We start from the raw sequence: 26,215 nt of genomic DNA, 5'->3' as shown, positions 1-26,215 counted from the left end.
AAAGGGGGGGATGTGTCTCTCTCTCAACTGTGTCCGCCCGGGTATCTGGTCCAGCACCAGGCACGCCCGGAGGGGAGGGGAGGGGAGGGGAGGGGAGGGGGGTCGCTTTAATCTATCGAGCCTCAATTTCCCTTACAGGACTTCCTGTTCTCTCGAGACCGGGTCTAGAGAGCCTCTATCTGGTGTTGGGCGACTGAGACAGATTGGGGACTCGGCTGGTGTACCATGCACCCTTCTGCCCATCAGACTCCCTGCCTGAGCTGATGGAGATCATCTCGGACCTGGTGTTGAAGACCCCCAGGATGTTGGTCCTGGGGGACTTCATCTCCATGCCAAGTCTTTTCTGTCCAGGGCAGCTCAGGATTTCATGGCCTCCATGACAGCCATGGGGTTGTCTCAACATGTCATTGGCCTGACCCATGAACGTGGACACACACTGGTTTTCTCGACGGGGCAGGAAGAGGGTGATCTGAGGGTGAGCAATTTATGTTTGACTCCCCTGTCATGGTCAGACCACTTCCTCGTGAGGTTTGAGCTTGATGTCGACCTTTCCCTCTGTAAGGGTGCAGACCCTATTGTGTTGGTCCGCCCTTGGAGCCGGATGGATCCGGATGGATTCCTGAAAGTTCTGGGGGAGTTTCCGGTTGATAAGGCTGGGGCTCCTGTTGATGCTCTGGTTAAACTGTGGAATGGGGAAATGGCCAGAGCTATTGACACAATCGCTCCTAAGCCCGTTCATCTCCTTGGTATACACCTGAATTATGGGCGATGAAGCGGGTTGGGAGATGTCTGGAGCATAGGTGGAGGAAATCATGGGATGAATCTGACCGAACACACTTAAGAGCTCATTATCGAGCCTATGCTGTGGCAGTGAGGGTGGTGAGGGTGGTGAGGGCGATGAGGGTGGCGAAGAAGAAATTCTTCTCCACTTCCATTGCCTCCTCACAGTGCTGTCCAGTGGAACTCTTTCGGGTGGTACAGGAGCTGGTACATCCTAGCCCCAGGAAAGATTCTGTGCCACCCTCAATGGCCTGCTGTGACGACTTTACCCAGCACTTTAAGGAGAGAATCGTTCAGATTTGTCATGAGCTGGACTCCACTAGTGATTCAGATTCTCTAGGGGAGGTGCCGATGTTGCTGTCTGGTCACATATTGTTGGATGAGTTTCAGTTGTTGCGGCCCGATGATGTGGACAAGGTGCTTGGACAAGTGCGTCCCACCACCTGTTTACTGGACCCTTGCCTGTCTTGGCTACTGACCAAGGCCAAACATGGGACTGGTGCCTGGATCCTGGAGGTCATCAACGGCTCTCTGAGGGACGGCCGGGTGCCTGCCCCTCTAAAGGAGGCGGTGGTCAGGCCGATCCTAAAGAAGGAATGAATCGGGTTTTTAATTTGTATAATTGGTATTCTTTTTTGTACCAAAGTGGTGGGATGGCATACAAAAACTCTAAATAAATAAATAAATAAATAAATAAATAAATAAATAAACAAGCAAGCAAGCAAGCAAGCAAGCAAGCAAGCAAGCAAGCAAGCAAGCAAGCAAGCAAGCAAGCAAGCAAGCCTGTTTGAGTATAATAGCACCAGCTATCTCATTATGCCAACTTGTTGTAAGTTATTTCTTTAAATTGCTTCTGTAAAAATTTGTCTGTAGAATGGTTTTAAATTTAATTTAAAAATCCAACCTAAAAAAAATATCTCCTAGCCCTATCCCTGAATCTGACCCTGACCCCAACTCCCTGACAACTCGCCTTCATATAAATGCATTTTAAAGACATAAAGGAGTGCATTTCACACTGCATCCACCGGATGGCAGCAGAGCTCTACCATGATTAGATGCTGACTTTCTGCTTTAAACCAGGGGTGTTCCTGGTTTTGGCTTCTCTGGGCCACATTGGAAGAAGGAAAATTGTCTTGGACTGCATATTAAATACACAAATGCGAACAAAAGTTGATTACAAAAAAAAAAAGGTCTGTGCATAATTTTGCAATATCTGCCACCACAGATAAGCAAAAAATTCCTCATATAGCAATCCTAATTATGTGGCATCCCATTTAGAGAGTTAAAACAATCATGTAGGTCCCAAGTTAGCAATCACTAATACAGAAAATGAACATATCTAATAAAACTTCATTGATTTTTTAAAAATATTTTTTACTATAGAAGTAAAAGAGGGCAATAGGAAACCAGTGGGATATTTGACATTGTATTTGAGAAACTAATGCATCAATATCTGGTTTGATGGAAGTAGTTCTCAAGGTGTTCAATTTTAGTTCTAATTTTATTCTTAGTGTGCTACATTCTTGAAAATAGTTGCTCAAAAATGTAGGTGCTGCAAAAAAGCAAAGACATGTGAATAAGGTGTGACTGGGAAGCAAGGGATATTTGTCTCTGGGAAGAAAGGACCTATAAAACTCTATGATCAATTTTTTCTTTAAGTTGAATGTCAGACTACAGGTTTATGGATTCCATTTGAAAACTGGCAGGTAACATTTATGTCGACTGAAATGGAGTAGCAAATATACCAAAATAGTGATGATTTTCCAGGAAATTTTGAAATCTCTTTTAAAATTCCTGTGTCAAATCAAAAAGAAAGGCTGCATATTTTTCACTGTTCACAGGACTGTGTTTAGCCAACATGTCGAAATATACAAAATTGATTGTAACGGTAGGTTGAAATAATATTGAAAAATAGCTGTGTTTCACTTGCCAAGTCACCATGTGCACATCTAATGTCTGATGGTGTCAATTTGACTGTGTGCACTTGAAAGATAACACACTAGAAGCTGCGCACTACTGTCAAAAGGCACCCACACATGTGTACATATAATGAGAACATGTGTTTTGTTGTCAGTTGCGAAGTCATGTCCAACCCATCGCGACCGCATGGACAACATTCCTTCAGGCCTTCCTGTCCTCCACCATCTCCCTGAGTCCACTTAAGCTCACGCCAACTGCTTCAGTGACTCCATCCAGCCACCTCATCCTCTGCCGTCCCCTTCTTCTTTTGCCATCTATTGCTCCCAGCATTAGGCTCTTCTCCAGGGAGTCCTTCCTTCTCATTAGGTGGCCAAAGTATTTGCATTTCATTCAGAGTATCTGGCCTTCTAAAGAGCAGTCAGGGTTGATCTCCTCTAAGACTGACCGGTTTGATCTCCATGTGGTCCAAGGGACTCGCAGGAGTCTTCTCCAGCACCACAATTCAAAGGCCTCAGTTCTTCAGCACTCAGCCTTCTTTATGGTCCAAATTTCACAGCCATACATTGCAAATGGGAAAACCATAGCCTTGACTATACGCACTTTTGTCGGCAGGATGATGTCTCTGCTTTTTAGTATGCTGTCTCGATTTGCCATAGCTTTCCTCCCCAGGAGCAAGCATCTTTTAATTTCTTGGCTGCAGTCCACGTCTGCGGTGATCTTGGAGCCCAGGAAAATAAAATCTGTCACTACCTCCATTTCTTCCCCATCTATTTGCCAGGAGGTGATAGGAGCGGATGCCATGATCTTAGTTTTCTTAATGCTGAGTTTCAAGCCAACTTTTGCACTCTCCTCCTTCACCCGCATCAAGAGGCCCTTTAGTTCCTCTTCACTTACTGCCATTAGAGTGGTATCATCTGCATATCTGAGGTTGTTGATATTTCTCCCAGCAATCTGAATTCCAACTTGTGATTCATCTAGCTCCACCTTTCCCATGATGTGCTCTGCATATAAGTTAAATAGGCAAGGCGACACTATACAGCCTTGCCGAACTCTTTTCTCAATTTTGAACCAATCAGTGGTTCCGTGTCTGGTTCTCACTGTTGCTCCTTGACCTGCACACAGGTTTCTCAAGAGACAAATAAGATAGTCTGGTACTCCCATCTCTTTAAGAACTTGCCACAATTTGTTGTGATCCACACAATCAAAGGCTTTAGCATAGTCATCGAAGCAGAAGTAAATGTTTTTTCTGGAACTCCCTAGCTTTCTCCATGATCCAAGGTAACTTGGCAATTTGATCTCTTGTTCCTCTGCATCTTTGAAATCCTGCCTGTACTTCTGGTAGTTCTCGGTCCACATAGTGCTGGAGCCCAGCTTGTAGGATTTTGAGCATAACTTTGCTAGCATGTGAAATGAGTGCAGTGGTGTGGTAGTTTGAACATTCTTTGGCATTACCCTTCTTTGGGATCGGAATGTAAACTGACCTTTTCCAATGCTGTGGCCACTGTTGAGTTTTCCAAATTTGCTGGCATATTGAGTGTAGCACTTTTACTGCATCGTCTTTTAGGATTTTAAATAGCTCAGCTGGAATACTGTCTCTTCCACTAGCTTTGTTGTTGCTCAGACTTCCTAAGGCCCATTTGTCTTCTTCCTGGGGAAGACCCTGATGCTGGGAACAATTGACGCCAAAAGAAGGGGACAGCAGAGGATGAGGTGGCTAGATGGAGTCACTGAAGCAGTTGGTGTGAGCTTGAGTGGACTCCGGGGGATGGTGGAGGACAGGACGGCCTGGAGGAGGGGTCTCAATGGGTTGGATGCAACTTCGCCACTAGCAACAACAACCCTTGGTTTCCTGCAACAGCATGGGGTTGGACACAAGGACCTTCATGGCCTCTTCCAACTATACTCATGACCCTTATTTGGAAAATTGCTCCATGATCTGGGGCCACCATGAGGGAAGGCCATTTGTTGCCACCTTCCAAGGTAACTTTGTCTGAGGCTTTAGATTATGAGCATCATGAATGGGAGCGGCACTCCATCAGACATTACAGGATCAAGTGTGCAAGACATTATAGGTCAAAAATCAGCTGGGCCAGAATGGGTGATATGCATTCAGATGGTCTTGTCCCTGTTGTAAATCTGGTTGCTGCAATTTTGCAAATGCTGAACTTCTGAACAGCCTTCAAAGGCAGCCTCAGGTACTTCATGTTGCACTGTAACCTGGAAGTTACAAGAGCAGAGAAGACTGGGGGCCAGCGAGATGCAGCCATCAGCTCCCTCCTACATCCCGGCTTCACTGCATCTGCTCCTAGCCGCCCTCGCTTGATGTCCGGCCCCTTCCACGGCGCAAGGAGGACGGTGAGCCTCGACGCGAGGACAACCGCGGCCAGTGGCCCCGCCCAGCGGTCCGGGCGCTGTTTCGCTCAGCGCCGCGGGAAAAGGGAGGAAACAGGGCGCATCACGGCTCGGCGGGCCCCTTTCCGCGGGAGGCGGCCAGGTGCCCTGAGGGCGACACGCGGAGCGGCGCGCGTTCTGGCCGCGGCGGCTTTGCCCCTCGACGGCTCCGGCGGGCACCCAGCGCGGCGCCCGCCTCTCGCGGCGGCTGCCTCGGAGGGCGCGCCGCAGGGGCAGGCAGGTGCGGAAGGCAGGGGAGGGGGCGGCGGCGGGCGCCCGGCTCGTCCGCGTCCGCGGCGTGGCCGCGCCCGCGCCGCGGGGGTCCTGCCGGGAGCGGAGCGGAGCGGCAGCGGCGGGCTGGCGGAGACGGCGCCTCCATTCAGGAGGGCGCGGGCGGCGCACCTTCGCCCGCCCAGCGGCCGGCCGCGGAGGGCCGCCGGGCCGGGCTTCCTGCTTCCTTGCTCCGGGAGCGCCGCGAAGCGAGCGCGCCACGCTCCGCCCAGGGCCACCGGGAAGCAGCGGAGGCGCCGCGCCGCCTTCCTGCCGCCGCCGCCGCGCTCACGTGCGCACCGGAGGCTCGGGGAGCAGAGTGCGCCGCGCGCCGCGTCCCGGGCCGGCCTTCCCAGGAGGGCGGCGGGGCTGCGAGGAGCCCCGGCGCCGGGCGGGTCCCGCGGGCTCCAGGTCGGAGAGACGCGGCCGCGCGCAAGCCCCGCCGCTGTGCCCGGGGCGCCGCTCGCTTCCCGACACGCGGGCTCGGCGCGTCCCCGAGGTGGCTCGCCCTGCCGACCTGCCGCGGCTCTCCGGTTGGGGGCTGCCGCAGAGACGGGCTGCGAACGCCTCTTAGAAATCAGAGAAACGGGGAGGAATTTGGGCGACTCTGGGGATTCCGAGTCTCAGCTGGAATGACAGTGGCAATCAAAAAAGCTCCGTTTCTTCATTGCCTCCACCCGCAGGCCAGCCCGCTGAGAGGAAGACAGAAATAGAGAGGGTGGAGGAGCTGTGGGTTTTGGAAGAAACAATCGTTGCCTGAAGCAAATTGCCGAGCCGAGCGTGTACTCGGATGTCCCCTTATTGCTCTATGATTCTCCGCAAAGCCACTGCTTTGGACCTGGCTCCCCGCGGCAGACAAAGTGGGAATTAGCAAAGTAAGGCTACATTTAAGACTGCCAGCCCAGCAGGGAGGGAGGGAGGGAGATGTGCCTTCTTAGAATGCCCAAAGAGTGAGATACAAAATGCTAAATTATAGAAGTTGCCAGCCCACTTCACTAAATACAAACTCCTAAGGAGAGGTGTGTCCTCCAGTGGAAAACTGGTATCAGGGACAGATTTTCACAGCCCTGTTTTCATGTTTGAATGGAGCATGACAGGATGAGGTAGTGATCTGCAGCTCAGCCACAGATTAAGGGTGTTCCTTATCATCTTTGTTTTAATGCAGCAGCTAGCCACATAAAAGATGGAGCTTGAGAGACTGAACTTGCAGAGGGCTCCAGAAGCACAAGAGGAAGAGGAGAAATACGAGGATAGAAGCCACAGTGCTTGTATCAATTGCAAGAACATTCACAATGTTGTTTCTAAATGGATGCTTCCAGAAGGTGCCAGAGCAATCTACCTTGAAAGAGCCAGCTGCATCCCACCACCGCTCTTCATCCTTGCCATCAGTGTTGCTGAGGTAGGATTCTAAAGCTCCTTCTTTAAACCTTCTTGAAATAACAGGAAATAATTACCAATCACAAAATGGCAGTGCCAGTGCCCTGTGTTAATGAATGGGATTGTTGTTAGGGTAGTTCTCAGTCCACATACTGCTGGAGCCTAGCTTGCAGGATTTTGAGCATTACTTTGCTAGCAGGTGAAATGAGTGCAGTGGTGCGGTAGTTCGAACATTCTTTGGCATTGCCCTTCTTTGGGATCGGAATGTAAACTGACCTTTTCCTGTGGCCGCTGTTGAGTTTTCCAAATTTGCTGGCATATTGAGTGTAGCACTTTTACTGCATCGTCTTTTAGGATTTTGAATAGCTCAGCTGGAATACTGTCACCTCCACTAGCTTTGTTGTTGCTCAGACTTCCTAAGGCCCATTTGACTTCACATTCCAGGATGTCTGGCTCGAGGTCAGTGACCAGCCCATCGTGGTTATCAGGGACGTTAAGCTCCTTCTTGTATAGTTCTTCTGTGTAATCTTGCCACCTCTTCTTAACCTCTTCTTCCTCTGTTAGGTCCCTGCCATTTTGGTCCTTTATCATGCCCATCTTTGCATGAAACATTCCCTTCGTATCTCTAGTTTTCTTGACGAGATCTCTGGTCCTCTGTATTCTATTGTTTTCTTCTATTTCTTTGCACTGTTCATTTAAGAAGGCCTTCTTATCTCTTCTAGCTACTCTCTGGAATTCTGTGTTCAATGCTGTGTATCTTTCTCCCTTGCCTTTCACTTCCCTTCTTTCCTCAGCTATTTGTAAAGATTCCTCAGACAGCCATTTTGCTTTCTTGCATTTCTTTTTCTTTGGGATGGTTTTAGTTGCTACCTCTTGTACAATGTTCTTCAGGCACTCTATCAGATCTAATTCCTTAAATCTATTTGTTACCTCTACTGTATATTCATCAGAAATATGACTTAAGTCATACTTGAGAGGCCTAGTGTTTTTCCCTACTTTCTTCAATTTAAGCCTAAGTTTTGCAACAAGCAGCTCATGATCTGAGCCACAGTCAGCTCCTGGTCTTGTTTTTACTGACCGTATAGAGCTTCTTCATCTTTGGCTGCAGAGCACATAGTCAATCTGATTTCTGTGGTGATGTACATATGTAAAGTCGTCTCTAGGATTGTTGGAAAAGGGTATTTGCTATGACCAGTGTGTTCTCTTGACATAATTCTGCCACCCTGTGCCCTGCTTCATTTCACTCCAAGGTCAAACTTTCCTGTTATTCTGGTTATTTTTTGGCTTACTACTTTAGCATTCCAATCCCCCGCGATGATAAGGACATCCTTTTTTGGTGTTATTTTGAGAAGGTGTTGTAGGCCTTTATAGAACTGGTCAACCTCAGCCTCTTCAGCATCAGTGGTTGGGGCATACACTTGGACTACTGTGATGTTGAATGCTTTGCCTTGAATTCGAACTGAGATCATTCTGTATTTTTGGAGATTGTATCTCAATACTGCTTTTTCTACTCTTGTATTGACTATGAAGGCTAATCCATTTCTTCTGAGGGATTCTTGCCCGCCATAGTATACCTGATGGTCATCTGAATTACATTCACCCATTCCTGTCCATTTTAGTTCACTGATTCCTAAGATGTCGATGTTCAGTCTTGTCATCTCATGTTTGACCACATCCAGCTTGCCTTGATTCATGGATCTTACGTTCCAGGTTCCTATGGAGTATAGACCTTTGCAGCATCGGACTCTCCTTTCACCACCAGATACATCTGCAACTGAGTGTCCTTTCGGCTTTGACCCAGTCGCTTCACTCTTTCTGGCGCTACTAGTACTAGCCCTCCGCTCTTTCCCAGTAGCATATTGGACACCTTCCCACCTGAGGGGCTCATCTTCTGGCATCATATCTTTTTGCCTTTTGGTACTGCCCATGGGGTTTTCATGGCAAGGGAACTGGAGTGGGTTGCCAATTCCTTCTCAAGTGATGGGTCCCATCCCACAGTCTGAGAAATACTCCTTACCATAAAGTTCAGATTCCGCCCCCCCCCCCCCCGCATACTTCTGTATTTTGTACTTAATGCTTTTTAGGATGATGGGATATTCTAGCACACTCTTCTTTGTGCCTATATCAATTTTAATATGTAGAATCAGTTGTGATGCCCCATTTAGCTATAAGCACCAATATATTTGCTAGAAGCAGGACATGACACAGCTTTACTTCAGAATGCAACTGTGGGATCATGTAAATGATTTCTCCATCAAGTTAGAAAGCACACATGTGGAAAGCTTTGTGTCAGGGACGAGGGTTCTAGTCAAGCCTTCCCTCTGGTACTCTAGTCTTCCATGTAGAAGCATCCTTTATTTCTTCTCACATATTTTGATATAGTCCTCATTGACATTCTGATTTGGTAACATCATAGAAGTGTTGTACCATGTTCCCTAGCACCCCTGAACAGTTGCTTTCCAATTAATTGTTTATTTATTAGTCAAACAGAAAACTATCCAAATTGGATCTGGAAATTAGAGGATCGGCCCTAATAATGTTCTTGAAGAAATCCACTGCTGCTTAGAATTGCAGCAGAAAAAAGCTCAAAACTCTTGAATGCCAGTGTGGTAAATAGAAAGTGTTGAGTACAGAGTTATTCAACACTTACTGATTTAAGTGCATGATAATTGTGGTTAGATTAAAACTGCCTTAAAATGGAAAGCAGAAGAAATTTAATCATTGAAGTCTGAAAAAAAAAGTTAGTTGACTATGTAATAAGACTAACTAACAATGTAAAAAGATAACCAGCTAAAGAAATTAATGATAAGTAGAAATTGTATTACATACAGCTTCTTTTAATGGGGATAACAACAACGGAAAAATACAGGTAAAAAGAGAATAGGCTTTTTGAGAAAATTGTTTGAGATTAGAAGAATCTGCAATGAATCTTAAGTACTAAAAAAAAATTTGACTGAATAGAAAGCATAGTGATTGTTGAGTTATACATCATTTTTAAAACACTTGACATTCTATATAACATTTGTTCAAGAACCCTTGGCATTTTTTGTAATATTTACTTTTATTCTTATAAACTTTACAGTTATTTTTTTAAAAAAGTTAAAAAAAAAGGAAATGTTGAATAATTCACTTAGAATGTCAAATACGGCTTGGCAAATTTACTCAGAGTGTTCCTAATGTTTGGAGGAAAAATAAGTCCTCCATTGCTTGCCTGAACACACTATTTCTTCAGATAAAATTATCACACACATTTTTCTGAAACACTAGGATTTGGGACTCTTTCAACTCAAGAGTCGGACTGAAATGTTATGTTTGTTCCTAGCTGGCTATATTCATTTATTATGCTGTTTGGAAGCCGCAGAAACAGTGGATCACCCTAGACACCGGCATCTGGGAGAGTCCTTTTATTTACAGATCTGACAAAAGGAAGGAAGCCTGGAGATTTGTGTCCTACATGCTTGTACATGCTGGGTAAGCAGTAAGTTACACTGACTTTCAGGAGTGCTGCACAAGGCTTTGGGGCATCTTTTGTGATCCCAATCTACTTAATTAATTATTATTTTCACTTTAGAAAATAGAGTGCAACCCAACAGAAGAAACAGGCAAGTCTTTTTAAAAGCCTCACAATCAAGAAATCATTGTTATCTTGAAGGCAAACCTCTATAACTCTGGTTTGGGATGCTCTTTTCCATGTGTACATGTTTAAAATTAAATGAATGTGCATTTTCTCATAAATGAGATTGGATTGATTCATAGATTATTCTACTCAGTGGTAGCTAGGATCTTCTATATTGTTGTGGTTTGGATACCCCAGTGTTTCTCCCAAAAGACTGGATGACTAAACGCTGGTTGTCTGAGATAGTCACCCCTCTTGTATACTTCATGCTTCCAGAGCATTTGTTTCAGTTCCCCTATCCTCAGTGCCCCCATCCGAGTGGGTGTTGGCCTCTGGCTTGGAGGCGCTTAGTATGGGATTGCCAAGAACCTGCAGTGCACGAGGAAGGGTGACTGTGTCCACAAATCTTCTCTGCTGTGCAGCTTCACTGAAGTTTCCATCTGGATAAAAGTTGCCTTTGCAGCCTAGACTAAGAGCAGAGACTGAGTAGCCCATGAACTTCTTTTCTTCAATTATTCTCACTCACTCAACTATAACGAATATTTTAAATATTGAATATGATTTTTGTTCAAATGATGACTAAAAATCTCTGATTGATCTTTTTATATGATTTTTCACAGCATTGAACATATTTTGGGCAATCTTCTCCTGCAGCTTCTTTTGGGAATCCCCCTAGAACTCGTTCACAAAGGGCATAGAGTTGGACTGGTTTATATTGCAGGAGTGATTGGAGGTGAGTAAACAGAGGAAAATGCCTGGTAGCATAATCAAGTTACTTTGTATGGGAACCTTTGAGTGAATCTGTGTAGCAGCCACCTGAAACATAACCTGAGTCAGAAAATTCAGGAGCTCTGTCTCTTATTTATTTATTTATTTATTTATTAAAACATTTTTATGCCGCCCCATTCGCCGAAGCCTCGGGGCGGCTTACAACAATAATTATAAAATAAACAATAATTATAAAATAATTATAATATAAATCAAAAATATAAACATTAAATTAAAAATACAAAAATACAGTATAAAATAAGCCGCCCTGGCCAGATAAAATCCAATAATATTAACAGTTAAAATGCCACTTGAATAAAAAGGTCTTCGCCTGGCGCCGAAAAACAAATAACAACGGCGCCAGGCGGACCTCTCTGGGGAGCGCATTCCATAGATTGGGCGCCACAGCAGAGCAAGGCCTCCTCCGAGTACCCACCCTCCTAATTTCTTTCACGGAGGGTTCCTGGAGAAGGGCCTCCCCCGCCAATCTCAAGGGGCGGCTGGGCATATATGGATGCAAGCGCTCCTTCAGGTAACCAGGACCCAAGCCGTTTAGGGCTTTATAGGTCATCACCAACACCTTGAATTGGGCCCGGACTTCAATGGGAAGCCAGTGAAGCTGACGGAGAACTGGAGTCATGTGAACACAACGCCCAGTCCCCATCAGCAGCCTGGCAGATCTATTTTGCACCAATTGAAGTATCCGGACCGTCTTCAAGGGCAGCCCCACGTAGAGCGCGTTACAGAAGTCGAGACGGGAAGTCACCAGTGCATGTGTCACTGTCGCGAGGCAGTCATACTCCAGATAGGGGCGCAGCTGGTGAATCAGCCGAAGCTGGAGGAAAGCGCTCCTCGCCGCTGCTGTCACCTGAGCTTCTAGTGAAAGCTCCGGGTCGAGGAGCACTCCCAAGCTGCGGACCTTGTCCCTAAGAGGGAGTGCAACCCCATTCAGAACAAGGTTCAGTTCACCCTCTCCGAAGCCCGAACCACCAACCAATAGGACCTCCGTCTTGTCTGGATTGAGCTTCAGTTTATTGGCCCTCATCCAGCCCATTACCTCAGCCAGGCACTGGTTCAGTACAGCCACTGCTTCACCTGGATTGGTGGAAAACGAGAGGTAGAGCTGGGTATCATCAGCGTACTGATGGTTCTGCAGCCCACACCTCCTGATGACCTCTCCCAGTGGTTTCATGTAGATGTTGAACAGCAACGGGGACAAAATGGACCCCTGCGGTACTCCATGGCATAACTGCCATGGCGCAGAGCCATAGTCCCCCAGCACCACCTTCTGGAACCGGCCATTGAGATAGGAGCGGAACCACTGCAAAGCAGTGCCTCCGACCCCCAATCCCGCTAGCCTATCCAGAAGGATACCATGGTTGATGGTATCGAAAGCCGCTGAGAGGTCCAGGAGAACCAACAGGGATGTACTCCCCCTGTCTTTTTCCCTGCACAGGTCATCATACAGGGCGACCAAGGCAGATTCAGTACCGTACCCGGGTCTGAAGCCAGATTGAAATGGGTCCAGATAATCAGTTTCATCCAAGAGTGCTTGGAGTTGTCCCGCCACCACTTGCTCTAACACCTTGCCCAGAAACGGGATGTTGGCCACTGGTCTATAATTAGTGGCCATCTCTGGATCCAGTGACGCCTTCTTCAGGACCGGTCGGAGTACCGCCTCCTTTAAAGGGGCAGGCACCCGACCCTCCCTCAGAGAGGCGTTAATCACTTCCAAAATCCAGGTCCCAATCCCGTGCTTGGAATTACTTATTAACCAAGACGGGCAAGGGTCCAATAGGCAAGTGGTGGGATGTACTCGTCCAAGCACCTTGTCCACATCATTGGGCCGCAATAACTGAAATTCATCTAATAATTCTGGACCAGACGGCGGCATTGGCGTCTCCCTTAAAACCTCTGTATCAATAGTGGAATCCAGCTCGTGACGAATCTGAGTGATTTTCTCCCTGAAATGCCTGGCAAAGTCGTCACAGCGGGCCTTTGAGGGTGGAACCAGGTCTTCTTTCGGACCTGGACAAACCAGGCCCTGCACCACTCGAAAAATCTCCGCTGGATGGCATTGTGAGGAGGCAATGGAAGCGGAAAAAAATCTCTTTTTCGCCGCCCTCACTGCCACAGCATAGGCCCAATAGTGGGCTCTCAAGTGTGTTCGGTCAGATTCATCACGTGATTTCCTCCACCTACGCTCTAGCCATCTCCCAACCGGCTTCATCGCCCTCAATTCAGGAGTATACCAAGGGGAAGAGCGGGCTCTGCCTGGTGGGAGAGGGCACTTAGGAGCGATCGTGTCTACAGCCCTGGTCATCTCCCCGTTCCACAGTTTGACCAGAGCCTCGACAGGAGCACCCGTCTTGTCAGCCGGAAACTCCCCCAGGGCCTTCAGGAATCCTTCCGGATCCATCCGGCTCCGGGGGTGGACCCACACAATCGGGTCCGCACCCTTACAGAGGGAGAGGTCGCTCTCGAGCACAAACCTCACCATGAAGTGATCTGACCATGACAGGGGAGTCAAACGTAAATTCCTCACACTCAGACCACCCTCTTCCTGCCCTGTCGAGAAAACCAGGTCCACAGTGTGTCCACGTTCATGGGTCGGGCCGATGACCTGTTGAGACAGCCCCATGGCCGCCATGGAGGCCATGAAGTCCTGAGCCGCCCCGGTCAGATCAGTCTTGGCATGGAGATTGAAGTCCCCCAGGACCAACATCCTGGGGGTCCTCAACACCAGGTCCGAGACAGTCTCCGTCAGCTCAGGTAGGGAGACTGTTGGGCAGAAGGGTGCACGGTACACCATCAGAATCCCCAATCTGTCTCGGTTGCCCAACACCAAGTAGAGACACTCCAGCCCTGGCCTCGAAGGGACAGGAAGTCCCTTGAGAGAGATGGAGGCTTGGTAAACTAAAGCGACGCCCCCTCCCCTCCCCTCTGGGCGCGAACAGTGCTGAACCAGATACCCGGGCGGGCATAGTTGGGAGACAGCCACATCCCCCCGCCCCGCCCAGGTCTCCATTATGCAAGCCAGGTCAGCCCCCTCATCCACAATCAAGTCATGGATGAGGGAAGATCTGTTATTGACTGACCTGGCGTTAAGCAACAGCACCGTCAGGCCCGAGGGGCGGCTGACAAGACTCCCTGGCACCCTCTGGCTGGGAGCAAAACCAGAAGTAGCGACAGGTGTCAACCATCTGTCCCTCCTTCTTCTATGCGGACACGTTAAGCTCCCACCGCTGTAACGTCCATTGCCCAAGACTACCCCAATGGCAGTGCCCGTGCGCTCCCCAGTAAGCGCAAGCGGCAACGTGGCCAGGGACGACTCCATAAAACAACTTAAAATACCATAAAATTATAAAAACAGTTAAAAACTTACAATGACACGCAGCGCAGCAGGAAGGCTAAATATCACACAGCCAAACAAAGCCCCCTGGCCAGCCCAGCCCCCTGCTCGGCCCCCAAACAGCGGCGACCACCGCCCTTTGGCCGCCGCCGGCGCTTTTCAGGGCGCAGGGCCTCCTCCGACGCTTGTCGCGCCCGGGCACGCCTCTCACGCGTGCAGGGCGTGGCGGCCAGTCAGGTGGTGGAGTCCGGGGCGCAGGCATTCGCTGCCGCTGCTGTGCGCACAGGTGTCTCTTCTGCCGGCGCTCTTAGGGCACAATCATGTGCCCTCCTGACATTGCCCAGGTGGCCACAGAATTACTCCACTTCCCAGCTCTGAGAAACTGTTCAGGAAGCTGGGGCCAAGGCATCCAGGGACCAAGCCACTGCCTCACCCCATTTCAGCTTGCACAGAAAGAATCATGTTGTCCCTTCTAGGGTCTGAAATGGGTATTGGAAGTGAACAAAAGGTTGTGCCAGGGAGAGGAGGTGGCCAGGGCCATGGGGTAATGCCAGTTCCAACTGGTGCTCCACCTTTCTTCCATCGCCTTCCCAGCACTCTATCAAGATGCCTGAAAATGGCTGTCTGCAAAAAATGTCTGATGCAGTGCATGTCTGCAGCAGGGATCTTCACTGTAGTCCCTCATTCCAGACAATGGATACATGTAAACTTCCAAATTTGGAGGCTTACGGGCACTAAGGCTTTGGAACATGGGTTTGTGCCTTTAAACTATGCAAGAGATGACAACTTGCAGGCAACTTTGGCTTTCTGGTAGGTGTCCACAATTTATAATTTTTTGTTTCATCATTTACTCGACTTAGGCTGAGTGCTTGAAGTGTGCATCATCTTTGTTAATTGGTGACAACCCTTTTTTCACCTCCCCAGGTTCCCTGGCAAGCTCAATCTTTGACCCTCTTCAAGGCCTAGTGGGAGCTTCAGGAGGTGTCTATGCTCTGATTGGAGGATACTTTATGAATATTCTTGTGGTAAGAAAGGAGCTTGACCACCCATTACAGGACACTTGGGGGACTTTGGGGTTTTCCCTAAAGTGATTTCCAAAGGGATATATTGAGAAAATATCACAAATCAGGACAGAATGTACAGGACCTAGTAAATAGGATACTACATCTTTTGCTAACTCACCTTGCTATCTGAGAACAAAGTTCATTTAGGCTGCAATCCTGTATACCGCACTGTATTGAACTGCACAAGAAGTAGGTGCATTCTTTTTTCAGCCACACAAGAAGCTGCTGCCAGCTCCTACATCCTCAAAGTGTTAAGTACCTCACATTTTTTTTCCTAAGGGAAAAAAACTAAAATAGGAAATAGGAAAGAGATATTAAGAATGACTAGAGAAATTAAGAGAAAGAGAGGAAAGCAGGAAGTGGTGGGGGGGAGGGAAATTGCCTTAGGGCAACTGCCCCTTAACTATTGTTGAAGCATAAAAAGTGCATTCCTGTTGACTGTGCCCTTGATGCTTGTAAGCCACGGAACCAGAAGGCTTTTGAGTATCTAATGCAAAGCAGCAGAGGTAATCGCTACCTCCCTGAATCTCCTGCTGTGCATTTTGGCTAGACTGCTGTTTTCAGCCTTCTAGCTGATACTGGGGCCACTGATCCTGATGACGCCCAAGCCCACACCCTAACCCTTATCTTTCATTTCCTGACACCCAGTATATCCCCTTTACCTGCTCTGTTAGGCCAATTTCTAGAGCTCTGAGAGGTAGCCAGTGTTCCTTCAGCAGCTGTGGAAATAGGAAAAGGATGAGAGTGTGAATTCCCAACTCTGAGGTCAGAGCTCTGACTCTTGATGCCTAGGGGCCATGGAATCACTCCTTGGAAGCTGAAATGTGTCCTCTGATTTTTGTTGTCAACTATAATTTATACTTTCACAAGATGGTTGTTGTCCTGCAAAATAAGTTGAAGGTTATTTATGGTATACTAGGACTAGTAAGTTCTAAAGCTGCCACAGACACATCTCAAAAACTACACAGCTATTTTTTTTATTTTTTTATTTTTTTATATTGTGATTTATATCCTGCCTTTTTCCTACAAAGGGCTCAAGGCAGCTTACATCATCTCTCCTCCTCTCATCTCATCCCCACAACAACAACCCTGTGAGGTAGGTTGGGCTGAGAGTCTGTGACTGGCCCAAAGTCACCCAGTTGGCTCCATGGCTGAGCGGGGACTAGAACCCAGATCCTCTGAGTCCCAGTCCCATGCTCTTAACCACTACACCACACTGGCTCTCACTTGCAAATCTTTGGTATGGGCTTAGGAGCAATTGGGGTAACAGGAAGATCAGGTCTGCCTGTAACACAATCATTTTCTAATAGAAGACATCTTATTTTCATTTCACATTGTAGAACAGTTGCAAATAAATCCAGCAGGAATTGGTGGAGACCCTTTTGAGAAGCCAGGCATCTTACTATAAAGTAGGGAGTTGAGAGAGGGGAATTCCTTCCTTTCAAGGGAAGACAGGAACAAAACAGACACAACTGCAGTGTAACAAGATTCTTGTGACTTATTGACAAAAGCTCTCTGACAGTACACAAGCATACATCAGTATGGGGGGAGGGTAAATGTTATAATAATAATAATAATAATAATAATAATAATAATATATAAACAAACTGGCTTTAATAGTGTTTGTTGGACTGAGCTGAAGCCTTTTCTCAGCCTGAGAATCTTCCTTAGAGACATCACTTGTGCTGAATTGAACCTTCTGGAAGCCCAGGCATGTGGTACAAGTGTTCTTCGAGGATTTTACAGTTCTTTGGAAGGGAGGACTGATACTGATAAGCAGGAACAAGTTTCTAAAGGACCTGGCAATTCAAGTATGACACAGTAGAAATGTGCAGTCCATCCCTGTAGCTGCTGTTGTAACTGAGGGAAGATAGCGTAGGAGTTGAAGGAAGGGGATAAAGAACCTTATACAAAGACCTGTAAACTGAGTTGGCCCATTATGTGTTGAGCTATCTAGTCTTTTCAGAACTAGAGAGAATTCTGCCACCTAGGCCATGTTTTGCTGAGGGTCTGAGAAGGAAGAAATCAGATCAAGGACTTGTGAGGAAAGCCATATCTGCTGCCAGATTTATTTTATTTTATTTATTAAAACATTTCTATGCCGCCCCATTCGCCAAAGCCTCGGGGCGGCTCACAACATAAAGTCTATGTCCTTTTTTTTGAGTCTCTTTAGCACAGTCTCAAGAAGAAAATGTTTGGGTTGCTGAAATCAATCCAACCAATGCAAAAATGCACACAAAAGAAATCCTTTGTTGAACTGGTGTTGCACAAACCTGTTGCTTGCCTAGGCTAAAGAGAAATGTGCTTTCTGCTGGACAATGAGAACTGTTTTACACAATTTCTTATTACAGAGGTGATACTCTCCCACATAGACACAAAATGCACCAACCCATTGTTAACACAAACAAACATTTAGATGAACATATGAGTGCTTATGTTCATGGAAAGAAGTTTTGAGAACTTGCCATTTTAGCTGCCCACATCCTGGGGCTGGCAAATGGGCTCAGTCCCCAACAATCATTAGGCTACTGTAAGGAAAAAAAAATTTTTAGCACCATCAATAACAACAGTAACAACAGTAACAACAATATCACTATCATTATCATTAATATTTGGCAACATTGCAAAAGGAAAAAAGGAAACAAAACTTCGTTGAACTCAAAAGGGAAAAGTAGCCTCATAGATTTGACAAGAAATTCTTCCCCCTGCATGCACGTGCGCACACACATACACAGCCCGAGTTTCACCCATTCCCTCCCAATCATTCAGTTGTAACATAGCACTGACAAGATGGTATACTAAGAATTCAGAACTTACACACAGACACACACATATAAGACACAGATCCATGTGGCATAGAAAAATGGAAGTTATTGGAGAGGGAAAAACTCTTGGATGGCTGACACCAATCACATGCTCACAACATTGCTTTTTGGAAGGATTCCCTTCCTTAAAAAAAATCCCCTAGCAACTCATTGAGAGTGCTTAAGGGTCTTTGTTTTAACCCAAACCTTCCCAGGCAGGATTTTTCCTGAGGCAAGACAAGCTTTGAACACTCAAAGAACCTCAAATGCCTTGCCTAAGTTACACAACTTTATTTATTTATTTGTAAGACACCAAGATTTCTTTTGAGAGTTTTCTAGAGACTCAAGACTTTCTTTTGAGAACTAGTGCAAGCCCGCCTCCAATGTGTTTCCCAACAGTGATAATGAAGTGATAAACCATAATCTTAATACATAGGTGATTTAACTGAACTTTACATGTGTTAATTCAACAGTCCAGTATGGAATCACTTTATAGTTTGTTTATGCCTCTTTTTTACAGAACTTCCGTGAAATGATTCCATTATTTGGAGTTGCCAGGTTGCTATTCATCTTCTCAATAGGTAAATTTTTCTTATATATGTAAGAAAGGGAGAGAGGGAGAATAACTAGGTAATAAACAGAATAGGTTTAGATATTCTTTTGTTATTTTTCCTGACATTGTTCCAAAGGTTTCGCTGATTTCTGTATAATTTTATATCCCTTCCCTTTTCTCCCTGTCAATCGCTACCTGTTAAGCTGTGCTTGCTTACTTCCAAATAAACTTCGATACTAATTCCAGATTCTTCCATTTGGTTACTTACCAATGTTTAATGTTTTGGTCCTAAGCTTGACATAGAGGCTATTGGCTTGATCCTGAAGCTTTAGGAGAGTCCTTTAGAGTCCAGAGAATCCCTTGGTTCAGGCTGAAGAAGACACAAGTGGTGACAGCAGTTCAGCATCTCTGGATTAAAGTTTCATTCATTCATTTTAACTATTTGTTAACTTTTAATGCCAGGTAACTGACAGATGACTTTGGGAAGGGTTATACTTATATATATGATGATGCAGCTGTAAAAATATCAAAGCAATATAATATTAATAAAAAATTTAAAGACCAAGCAACAAAATTAATAACATGACAACAGAATAAAATTTAATTGCTATTGGAAGAGGAAGGTCTTAATCTAAGATTTTAATAGGTACAGGTGAGTTTTATGAAGCAATCAAGACAGAAGATATAACCTCTAGTACAAGGTACAAGACTTTCTAGTGCAAGTGCCAAATTCCATTTCAGAGAAACTTTTTATGGGTCAGTGGATAGGGCCAAAGGCAAAAGTGGGGAGCCAACATACTAGCATTAATAACTTTAAAAGACCACCACATCAACTTTTAGCTTAAAGCTTGTCCTGTGAGTAATTAAGCTTTAAGAGAGACTTTTTTGACATGTGAAAAGGGAGAAAGTTATAGAAAAGCATGCATAAATGCTAGGCAGGCATAAATCAGTAGCTGGAGGAAAGGGAACAACAATGGGGGCATGACCATCTGTGTAATCTTGGAGGCTGGATTTGGCTCTCCGTGCCTTCTCCAGCACGTTTTAAGAGCTATTCCTCTGTTGTTTATTTTGTGACTGCTGTGCACACCTGTACATTAGGTCCCCATAGAACTGACTGCCAAGGTGGGGCCTGTGAAATGTTTTGGAGGCTTGCCCAGTTGGCTACTCTTTGTATTGATTTCTGACTCTTTGCATTGATTTTCTAGTTGGAACAGATGTGGGATTTGCTTTGTACAGAAGATTTTTCTCCCCTGTACATGGGCTTCAGGTAAGTGCATGTTTCTTGTGACAGAATTTCAACTTTTCTACCTTGCTGGTTCATTCTGTTCTAGCAAATATTATGGCTTTTTCTTATTTCCTTTCCATCCAGGCTTTCACCTGATAGGCTCTCTTACAAGATTGGAATGCTGCCATCTGATCATATTTAGGAATATTCCCTTTGTCTGCAACTGCTTCATGCTTTCTTTTTCTCTCTGACATTTTAAGCAGGGTAAGGATTAAGCACGGGGTATGCTGGAGGCCAGTTCACTACTCAAGTTCAATACTAACTTGCTTAACAAAGCAAGTTAAGCAAGCCCCAAGTATTGTAAGGGGAGCCAAGCGCTGCTTTCAATGATCTAGGTTGCAGGGTAAAAAGCATGCATAATGAGAAGAACTGGATTGCAAGTGACAATAAGTGGAAGTAGTACTTGCCCACTTCCACTGTGGAGCTCTGAGTGAACCCTCTGTGCATCTGTGGCCTATTGGGCCCTATCCAGAGCAAATGCATGTGCACTTTTCAGGATCTATGGCCGGAAATGGGTCCACTGTCTAGTCTTCACACTACGAGGAGTAACCTAATGAAGCATGCAGACTTGGCCTTATGACACATGGCCATCCTTTGGATGAGGATTACAGCTGAGTGCCACAACCCTTTTCCCTGAGAGGGCTTGGCTTCCAGCAGCATTGCTAAGGCTCATCTAAAACTAATGTCTCCACTCTTTCTCAGCCTGCCTGGTACAGATTCCTCTTCTTGTGGAGCACCTAGTTCCCCTGTTTCCACTTGGAGGCTATTCTTCAGGGCCACTGCTGTTTTTGTCTAAGTGGCTGTCTTCCACGTTACGGACTGCACTGACATCCTGAATACTTGCTGGCATTTCTGCTCTGGCTTTCACTAGCACCACACCAGTCTCTCATATAGCCTGCATGTAATGCTGAGAACTTCTAGCCCGTTTAGTTCAGAAACTGGGGGGACTGCTGTTGTTTGTGCTTGGAGTGAGTAACAGGAATGCCCTGTGATATCCAGACCTGGAAATTCTGGCATGTCCAGATGTTAAGCAAACCAGATTTAACTTAATAGCTGCCCATGGTTTCTTGCTGGGTTACAAGAGGAAGAAACAAGTGGGCAGCTTGTATGCTCCTCTGTTTCCTGCAATTCTTAGTTTTAACAGTCCAGGAAATGTTAGTACTATGTGCAGACTGGATCTTTGAGCACTTGATCTATTTGGCACTATTTGATTCACTATCCTTCAACAGAACACCATTAAGGGGATGTGTGTGTTTGTTTGTTTTCTCTTAAGGTTTCCTTTGTGGCCCACATTGCAGGCGGTCTTGCTGGGATGTCAGTAGGTTATGTAATATTCAGCTGTTTTGATAAGAATTTCATTAAAGATCCTAGATTTTGGGTCTGCATTACTGCTTATTTAAGCTTTGTGGGGTTTGCTGTATTTTTCAATGTGTTTTTTTCACCAGCAAACCAGTAGAACTCATTACCTTACAATCAATATACAGAGACATCAAAGAATGATGCAAATAGTAAAATAATTGCATGTAATGTTTGGTTTTAATACTTTTAGAACATTATAACCTTTGCTCTAGTTCTAAAATTAAATGTTGCATTGTTGTTATATGCTGACTTATGGCAACTCCATGAATGTTACATTAGAATGCTGCAAATATATTATTTTAGTATTAAACACCAGAGCATTTTAATTGTTGTATGTTGGAAAGTATTTACAGTACCATGTTATAGTCTGTTATTTCAGGAGCTAAGTTAATTAATAGAGATGCCCTTGTGTGTATATGACCATTTTTTCCTCCTTCCAGTCAGATCAGTGAGATTACTCTTACCTGAAAGTTAGAGAAAGCCTGACTAATACTCAGATGACTAGTGAATTACAAATGGGAAACAATCCCCAGGTCAGCAGGAAGGGCTGTATCCAAAGACACCCAGCTGTGGCAGAAATATGCAGAGTTAAGGAGGTGTTGGTCAACCTTTTGGAGCAAGAAGGCAATTTAACATCTTTAAAGGTGGGAGGTTCCTTATTTTTAGCAGCTGGAGAGAATTGGTGCATCTGCTAAATTGCTCCCTCTGTGCAACTCTTAATATTTAACATGAGCTTTGATGGAGAAAATTTTAAAGGACTATCTCTGACTGCATCAACTGATCCACAGAGAGAGTTGACTCTTCTGCTCTTGATATGGTTGTTGTTCTCCCTCCCAGTTTCAAGGATCCCTGCATCCGCTCATCACATTTTGAACATAGGGAAAGGCAAGATTTAAATAGAATAAAATGAAAATGCTCATTTTCTCTCCTGCAATGTCTTCCTGGGGCTATACCACTCTTGTTGGAAGGAATTACATTTAACGTAAGTGACTATGCAGGCTTCTATGAGCTAGTACTTCACATTTAGTTTTAAGTTCTTGTATGCCAGACCTTTTGCTTGCTGTGTTTTATAGCCACAAGAAAGGGACCGCATGGGCATGATATGCCATTTCCCAACATCTGTGGGAGCTGGTCTAAGATGGTAATATGTTTTGCTACCCTCTCTATATCTCATAAATTGATCCTTGGTATGGATAATGTAGCTCTGGATTAGGGGTGAGATGGACTCTTTCAGAATCCATCCCTCTTACATTTGTGGACTTCCTCCTATGGCTGGCCTGGCCTGGCCAAGCAAGGCAAGCTGAGGAACTCTGCAAACCCCCAAGTGCGCAACTGGCAACCTTCCCTGTCAGGAGTGGCTGAAGGATAAGGATGAGAGGCGCAGGGCACCATTTCCGTTGACCAACTTTCTTTGCTGTCCGTTGCTGCCAATGGAGGCAGGCACAGTGGAGGGATACTGCCTGCACAACATGTAGGGCTCAGTTCCCATGACTGCCCTGTGAAGCCGGGGCATGCTTGTCAGGAACTTCGACTGAGGGCCACTGCAAAGCAGACAGGAGTCTGGGGACTGACCCCAGGGAAATTGAGAGATTCCTACCCTCAGATGGATACCCCACATATCCCTACTCTGGATGTCTAATATTTCTCCAGAGAGCACTGAAATATTTATGTTAGTGATAGAGGAATATTAGGTTGGTGCGGTAGGAGAAGAAAAAAAAAGCGGTATACTTATTAGCAAGTCTAAGCCAGCATGGAAATAGGTCTTTCAATTTATACAAAGACAGGGCCTTACCAACAATCAGTCTTTTGTTATTTTTTTTGTTTAAAGGGAACTCTTAATTTTTCTCTACATAAAATAATAAATACAATGATCCCTCAAATCTTCCCAGCAAGAAGTGCCTTTGTTTTCACAATGGCTCACAGAATTATTTAGGCCATCAGGTCCAATCCCCTGTTCAATTTTAAGGATTGTTGTTAGCACCCCCTCTTGGATGCCCACTTTAATGAGATGAGGATGTTTGAGAGTGTCAAAGAAACAGAGAGCAATGCTGCCAGGAGGCCAGACTTTCTCACTAGGCTGGTTTCCTAGCATGGCCACTCAAGGTGGAATGGTCAACATGGAGACACCAGACTAAGAAATATCCACCCTTTTCAGGAATAATGGTCACATTGGCAGAGGAGAATGGGTATCTCTAATGGTGATGGGGGCAGAGAAGCTTCTGAAGGGTAACTTCTGAACAGCAGTGGTAGGTGGGATATGGCACTGATAGAGGATCTTTCAAGGAGAGTGCAAATGAAGCTCAAGTTAACTCTGTTAGTACAGTGCAGAAGGACGCAATATAAACTACTCCTGAATACTTCTTACCCTTGAAATCCCCATGATGAAATAATTTAAATGAAACAAGAGATAGTGCCAGACGATGAGACTCCCAGCTCAGGCACTCAGCCAGCTACTGGAAAAGAGCAAAGAACATGTACAAATAATACTGTTGATAATGATCTAACTACTTCAAAACTGAAAGTCTAGCAGCTAGCATGCACAGCAAACAAAAGGAAAATACAGTGCTGCACAACACATAAAACTGGAGCATGGAATATACAAAGTATAAATCAAGGTAAACTGAAATCTGTAAAGCAAGAAATAGAATGGTTAAACATAACAATACTTGGTGTAAATGAACGAACATGGAGTGGAATGGGGCATATTCAGTTAGACAAAAGTGTTTTAAGTTCGTAAATGACAAAATTAGAAGAAATAGAGTGGGTCTAATACTAAGGCAAGATGTAGCGTTAGCAGTAAGGGATGAAGTCTGGCTGAGTAACAGTCAGAACTTGTAACATAATCTGCATAAAAATCTGCTCCCAACAACAGATGCCAAAAAAAAAAAAAAAAAAGACAAAAGCACGCATCCAAGAGGAAATTGATAATACACCAAAACAAAGAAACACAGAGTCAGGAGGAGTATCCTGGGCCATCTAGTCTGACCCCCAGCTTTAGCAGGCTCCACTCATGACATGCCTACCATGTGCATGTCCAGCCTATCATTAAACACCCTCACCGATGGGACTTCAACCACCTCCTGTGGAAGCCTATTCCATATTCTAGGGGTCCTGTCAGGAAGCACTTCCTGGCATCCACCTTGAATCTTGGGCACGCATCCTGCCCTCCACCATAGGGGAAAAAAGGTCATGACCCATCTCTGCATGACATCCCCTCACCTACCTGTATATTGCTAACAGGTCTCCTTTTCTCAAGGCTGAAAAGACCGAGGTCCCTCAGTCTCTCTGATCTTCATAGGTGAACAGAAAAGTAGGAAACAAAGTAGAATCCTATGCTGTAGGAAAATTTGGCCAAAGGGGTCAGAAATGAAACAAGTGAATGAATCATAGGATTCTGTGAAGCCAATCATCTGATTATTGCAAATACATACCTCATGCAACTGATCAGGATAGCAGATGGACAACATAGCAAACAGTCTAACTCATAGTAGGAGATGGAGAGATGTTATTCTTACTGTCAAAACAATGGAAGTGGTAGTGACTATGAACTCTTAATATCAAAAATCACAGTAAAGCTCTCTAACAGAAACATAGTACCAAGAGACAACAGAAATAACATTCCTGAGGAACTTAAAAGTCCACCTAAATAACTGATTTGCACTAATGAATGAAGCTGTATGTGATAGGAAGAACTGCAACATGATTTACTAGTTTCTGGGAACCAGGTAATTAGTTTCATATACCACAGCTGTGCTGGTTTAATGCAGATTTCCTAAAACAAATTACACAACTGAGTATTAGGGGTGCAGGTCTTTTATTTGTCTCTGGAGACAGAACAAAAAACACTCATCAGTGAGATGGTTGAGGCAGCATCACCAAGGATTGTATGAAGATAATGAATGCAGTACAGTAATTTCTAAGCTTGATCCCAAGCCTGGAAATAGTGCCACTTTTAATGTAGTCATCTTAGAAGATCATCTTTTCCTACCTTCTTTGAGGTAAATAGCATACCTATAAAATAAAGGTATGCTATTCAAAGGACCAGATGTCAGACTGACCTTTTCAAAGAGTATGGTCATTGTTAACTGGCAACAACATTCTGAAAACAAACTGCAGCTGCAGACAGAAGGGCAGATTGAATTTTGTGGGACATTCCATTAATTGTTTGTTTTTTCCCTTTCGTTATGCCTGTAGGATAAACAGAAAATAAAACAGTTGCAAGATTTCACAGATATCATTACATTTTCCACCATAAAATTAGAAACAATTTTTTTAAGTTTTTAAGTCAGTGGCAACCCATATTTTAAATATGAATTAGTATGTGGAAAAGCCCCCTTCATGGATCACTGCCTTGCCGTGGTGAAGGGGCATGCATAGCTCAATGAAGCTATGAGCTATGCCGTGCAGGGTCACCCAAGACGGACAGGTCATAGCAGAGAGCTCTGACAAAGTGTGATCCACTGGAGAAGGAAATGGCAACCCACTCCAGTATCTTTGCCATGAAAACCCCATGGACAGTACCAAAAGGAAAAACGATACGACGCCAGAAGATGAGCCCCTCAGGTTGGAAGGTGTCCAATATGCTACTGGGGAAGAGCAGAGGGTTAGTACTGGTAGCACCAGAAAGAATGAAGCGACTGGGTCAAAGCCGAAAGGACACTCAGTTGCAGATGCAT

At 45.2% G+C, this 26,215-nt stretch overlaps 1 protein-coding gene across 2 annotated transcripts; it reads left to right on the top strand.

The window, feature by feature from the left end:
* The first annotated feature begins 4,919 nt into the window (after positions 1 to 4,919).
* RHBDL2 (rhomboid like 2) lies at positions 4,920 to 22,383 on the top strand. 2 transcript variants are annotated; one of them, XM_044421328.1, is made up of 9 exons: positions 4,920 to 5,055; positions 6,045 to 6,236; positions 6,527 to 6,760; positions 10,061 to 10,209; positions 10,975 to 11,087; positions 15,399 to 15,499; positions 18,863 to 18,923; positions 20,101 to 20,162; positions 21,454 to 22,383. In XM_044421328.1, exons 3-9 carry the CDS (start codon positions 6,545 to 6,547, stop codon positions 21,634 to 21,636), a joined length of 885 nt encoding a protein of 294 aa, XP_044277263.1. In that variant the 5' UTR covers positions 4,920 to 5,055; positions 6,045 to 6,236; positions 6,527 to 6,544; the 3' UTR covers positions 21,637 to 22,383. The 2 variants fall into 2 exon arrangements, with proteins under 2 accessions (XP_044277263.1, XP_044277264.1); XM_044421329.1 differs by lacking the exon at positions 6,045 to 6,236 and having other exon boundaries at positions 5,021 to 5,055.
* Positions 22,384 to 26,215: the final 3,832 nt, after the last annotated feature.

The sequence above is a fragment of the Varanus komodoensis genome, unplaced genomic scaffold (assembly GCF_004798865.1).
Source record: "Varanus komodoensis strain SLA01 unplaced genomic scaffold, ASM479886v1 scaffold118, whole genome shotgun sequence".
In the NCBI taxonomy this organism is placed as follows: Eukaryota; Metazoa; Chordata; class Lepidosauria; order Squamata; family Varanidae; genus Varanus; species Varanus komodoensis.
This window is presented reverse-complemented; position numbering and strand designations above follow the sequence as displayed.

Excerpts from the sequence above, each read along its gene's own strand:
- RHBDL2 (XM_044421328.1), top strand. The coding sequence starts at position 6,545 with ATGGAGCTTGAGAGACTGAACTTGCAGAGGGCTCCAGAAGCACAAGAG. Across the intron at positions 15,500-18,862 it reads ACTTTATGAATATTCTTGTG|AACTTCCGTGAAATGATTCC; the intron begins GTAAGAAAGGAG and ends TCTTTTTTACAG. Across the intron at positions 20,163-21,453 it reads CCCCTGTACATGGGCTTCAG|GTTTCCTTTGTGGCCCACAT; the intron begins GTAAGTGCATGT and ends TTTTCTCTTAAG.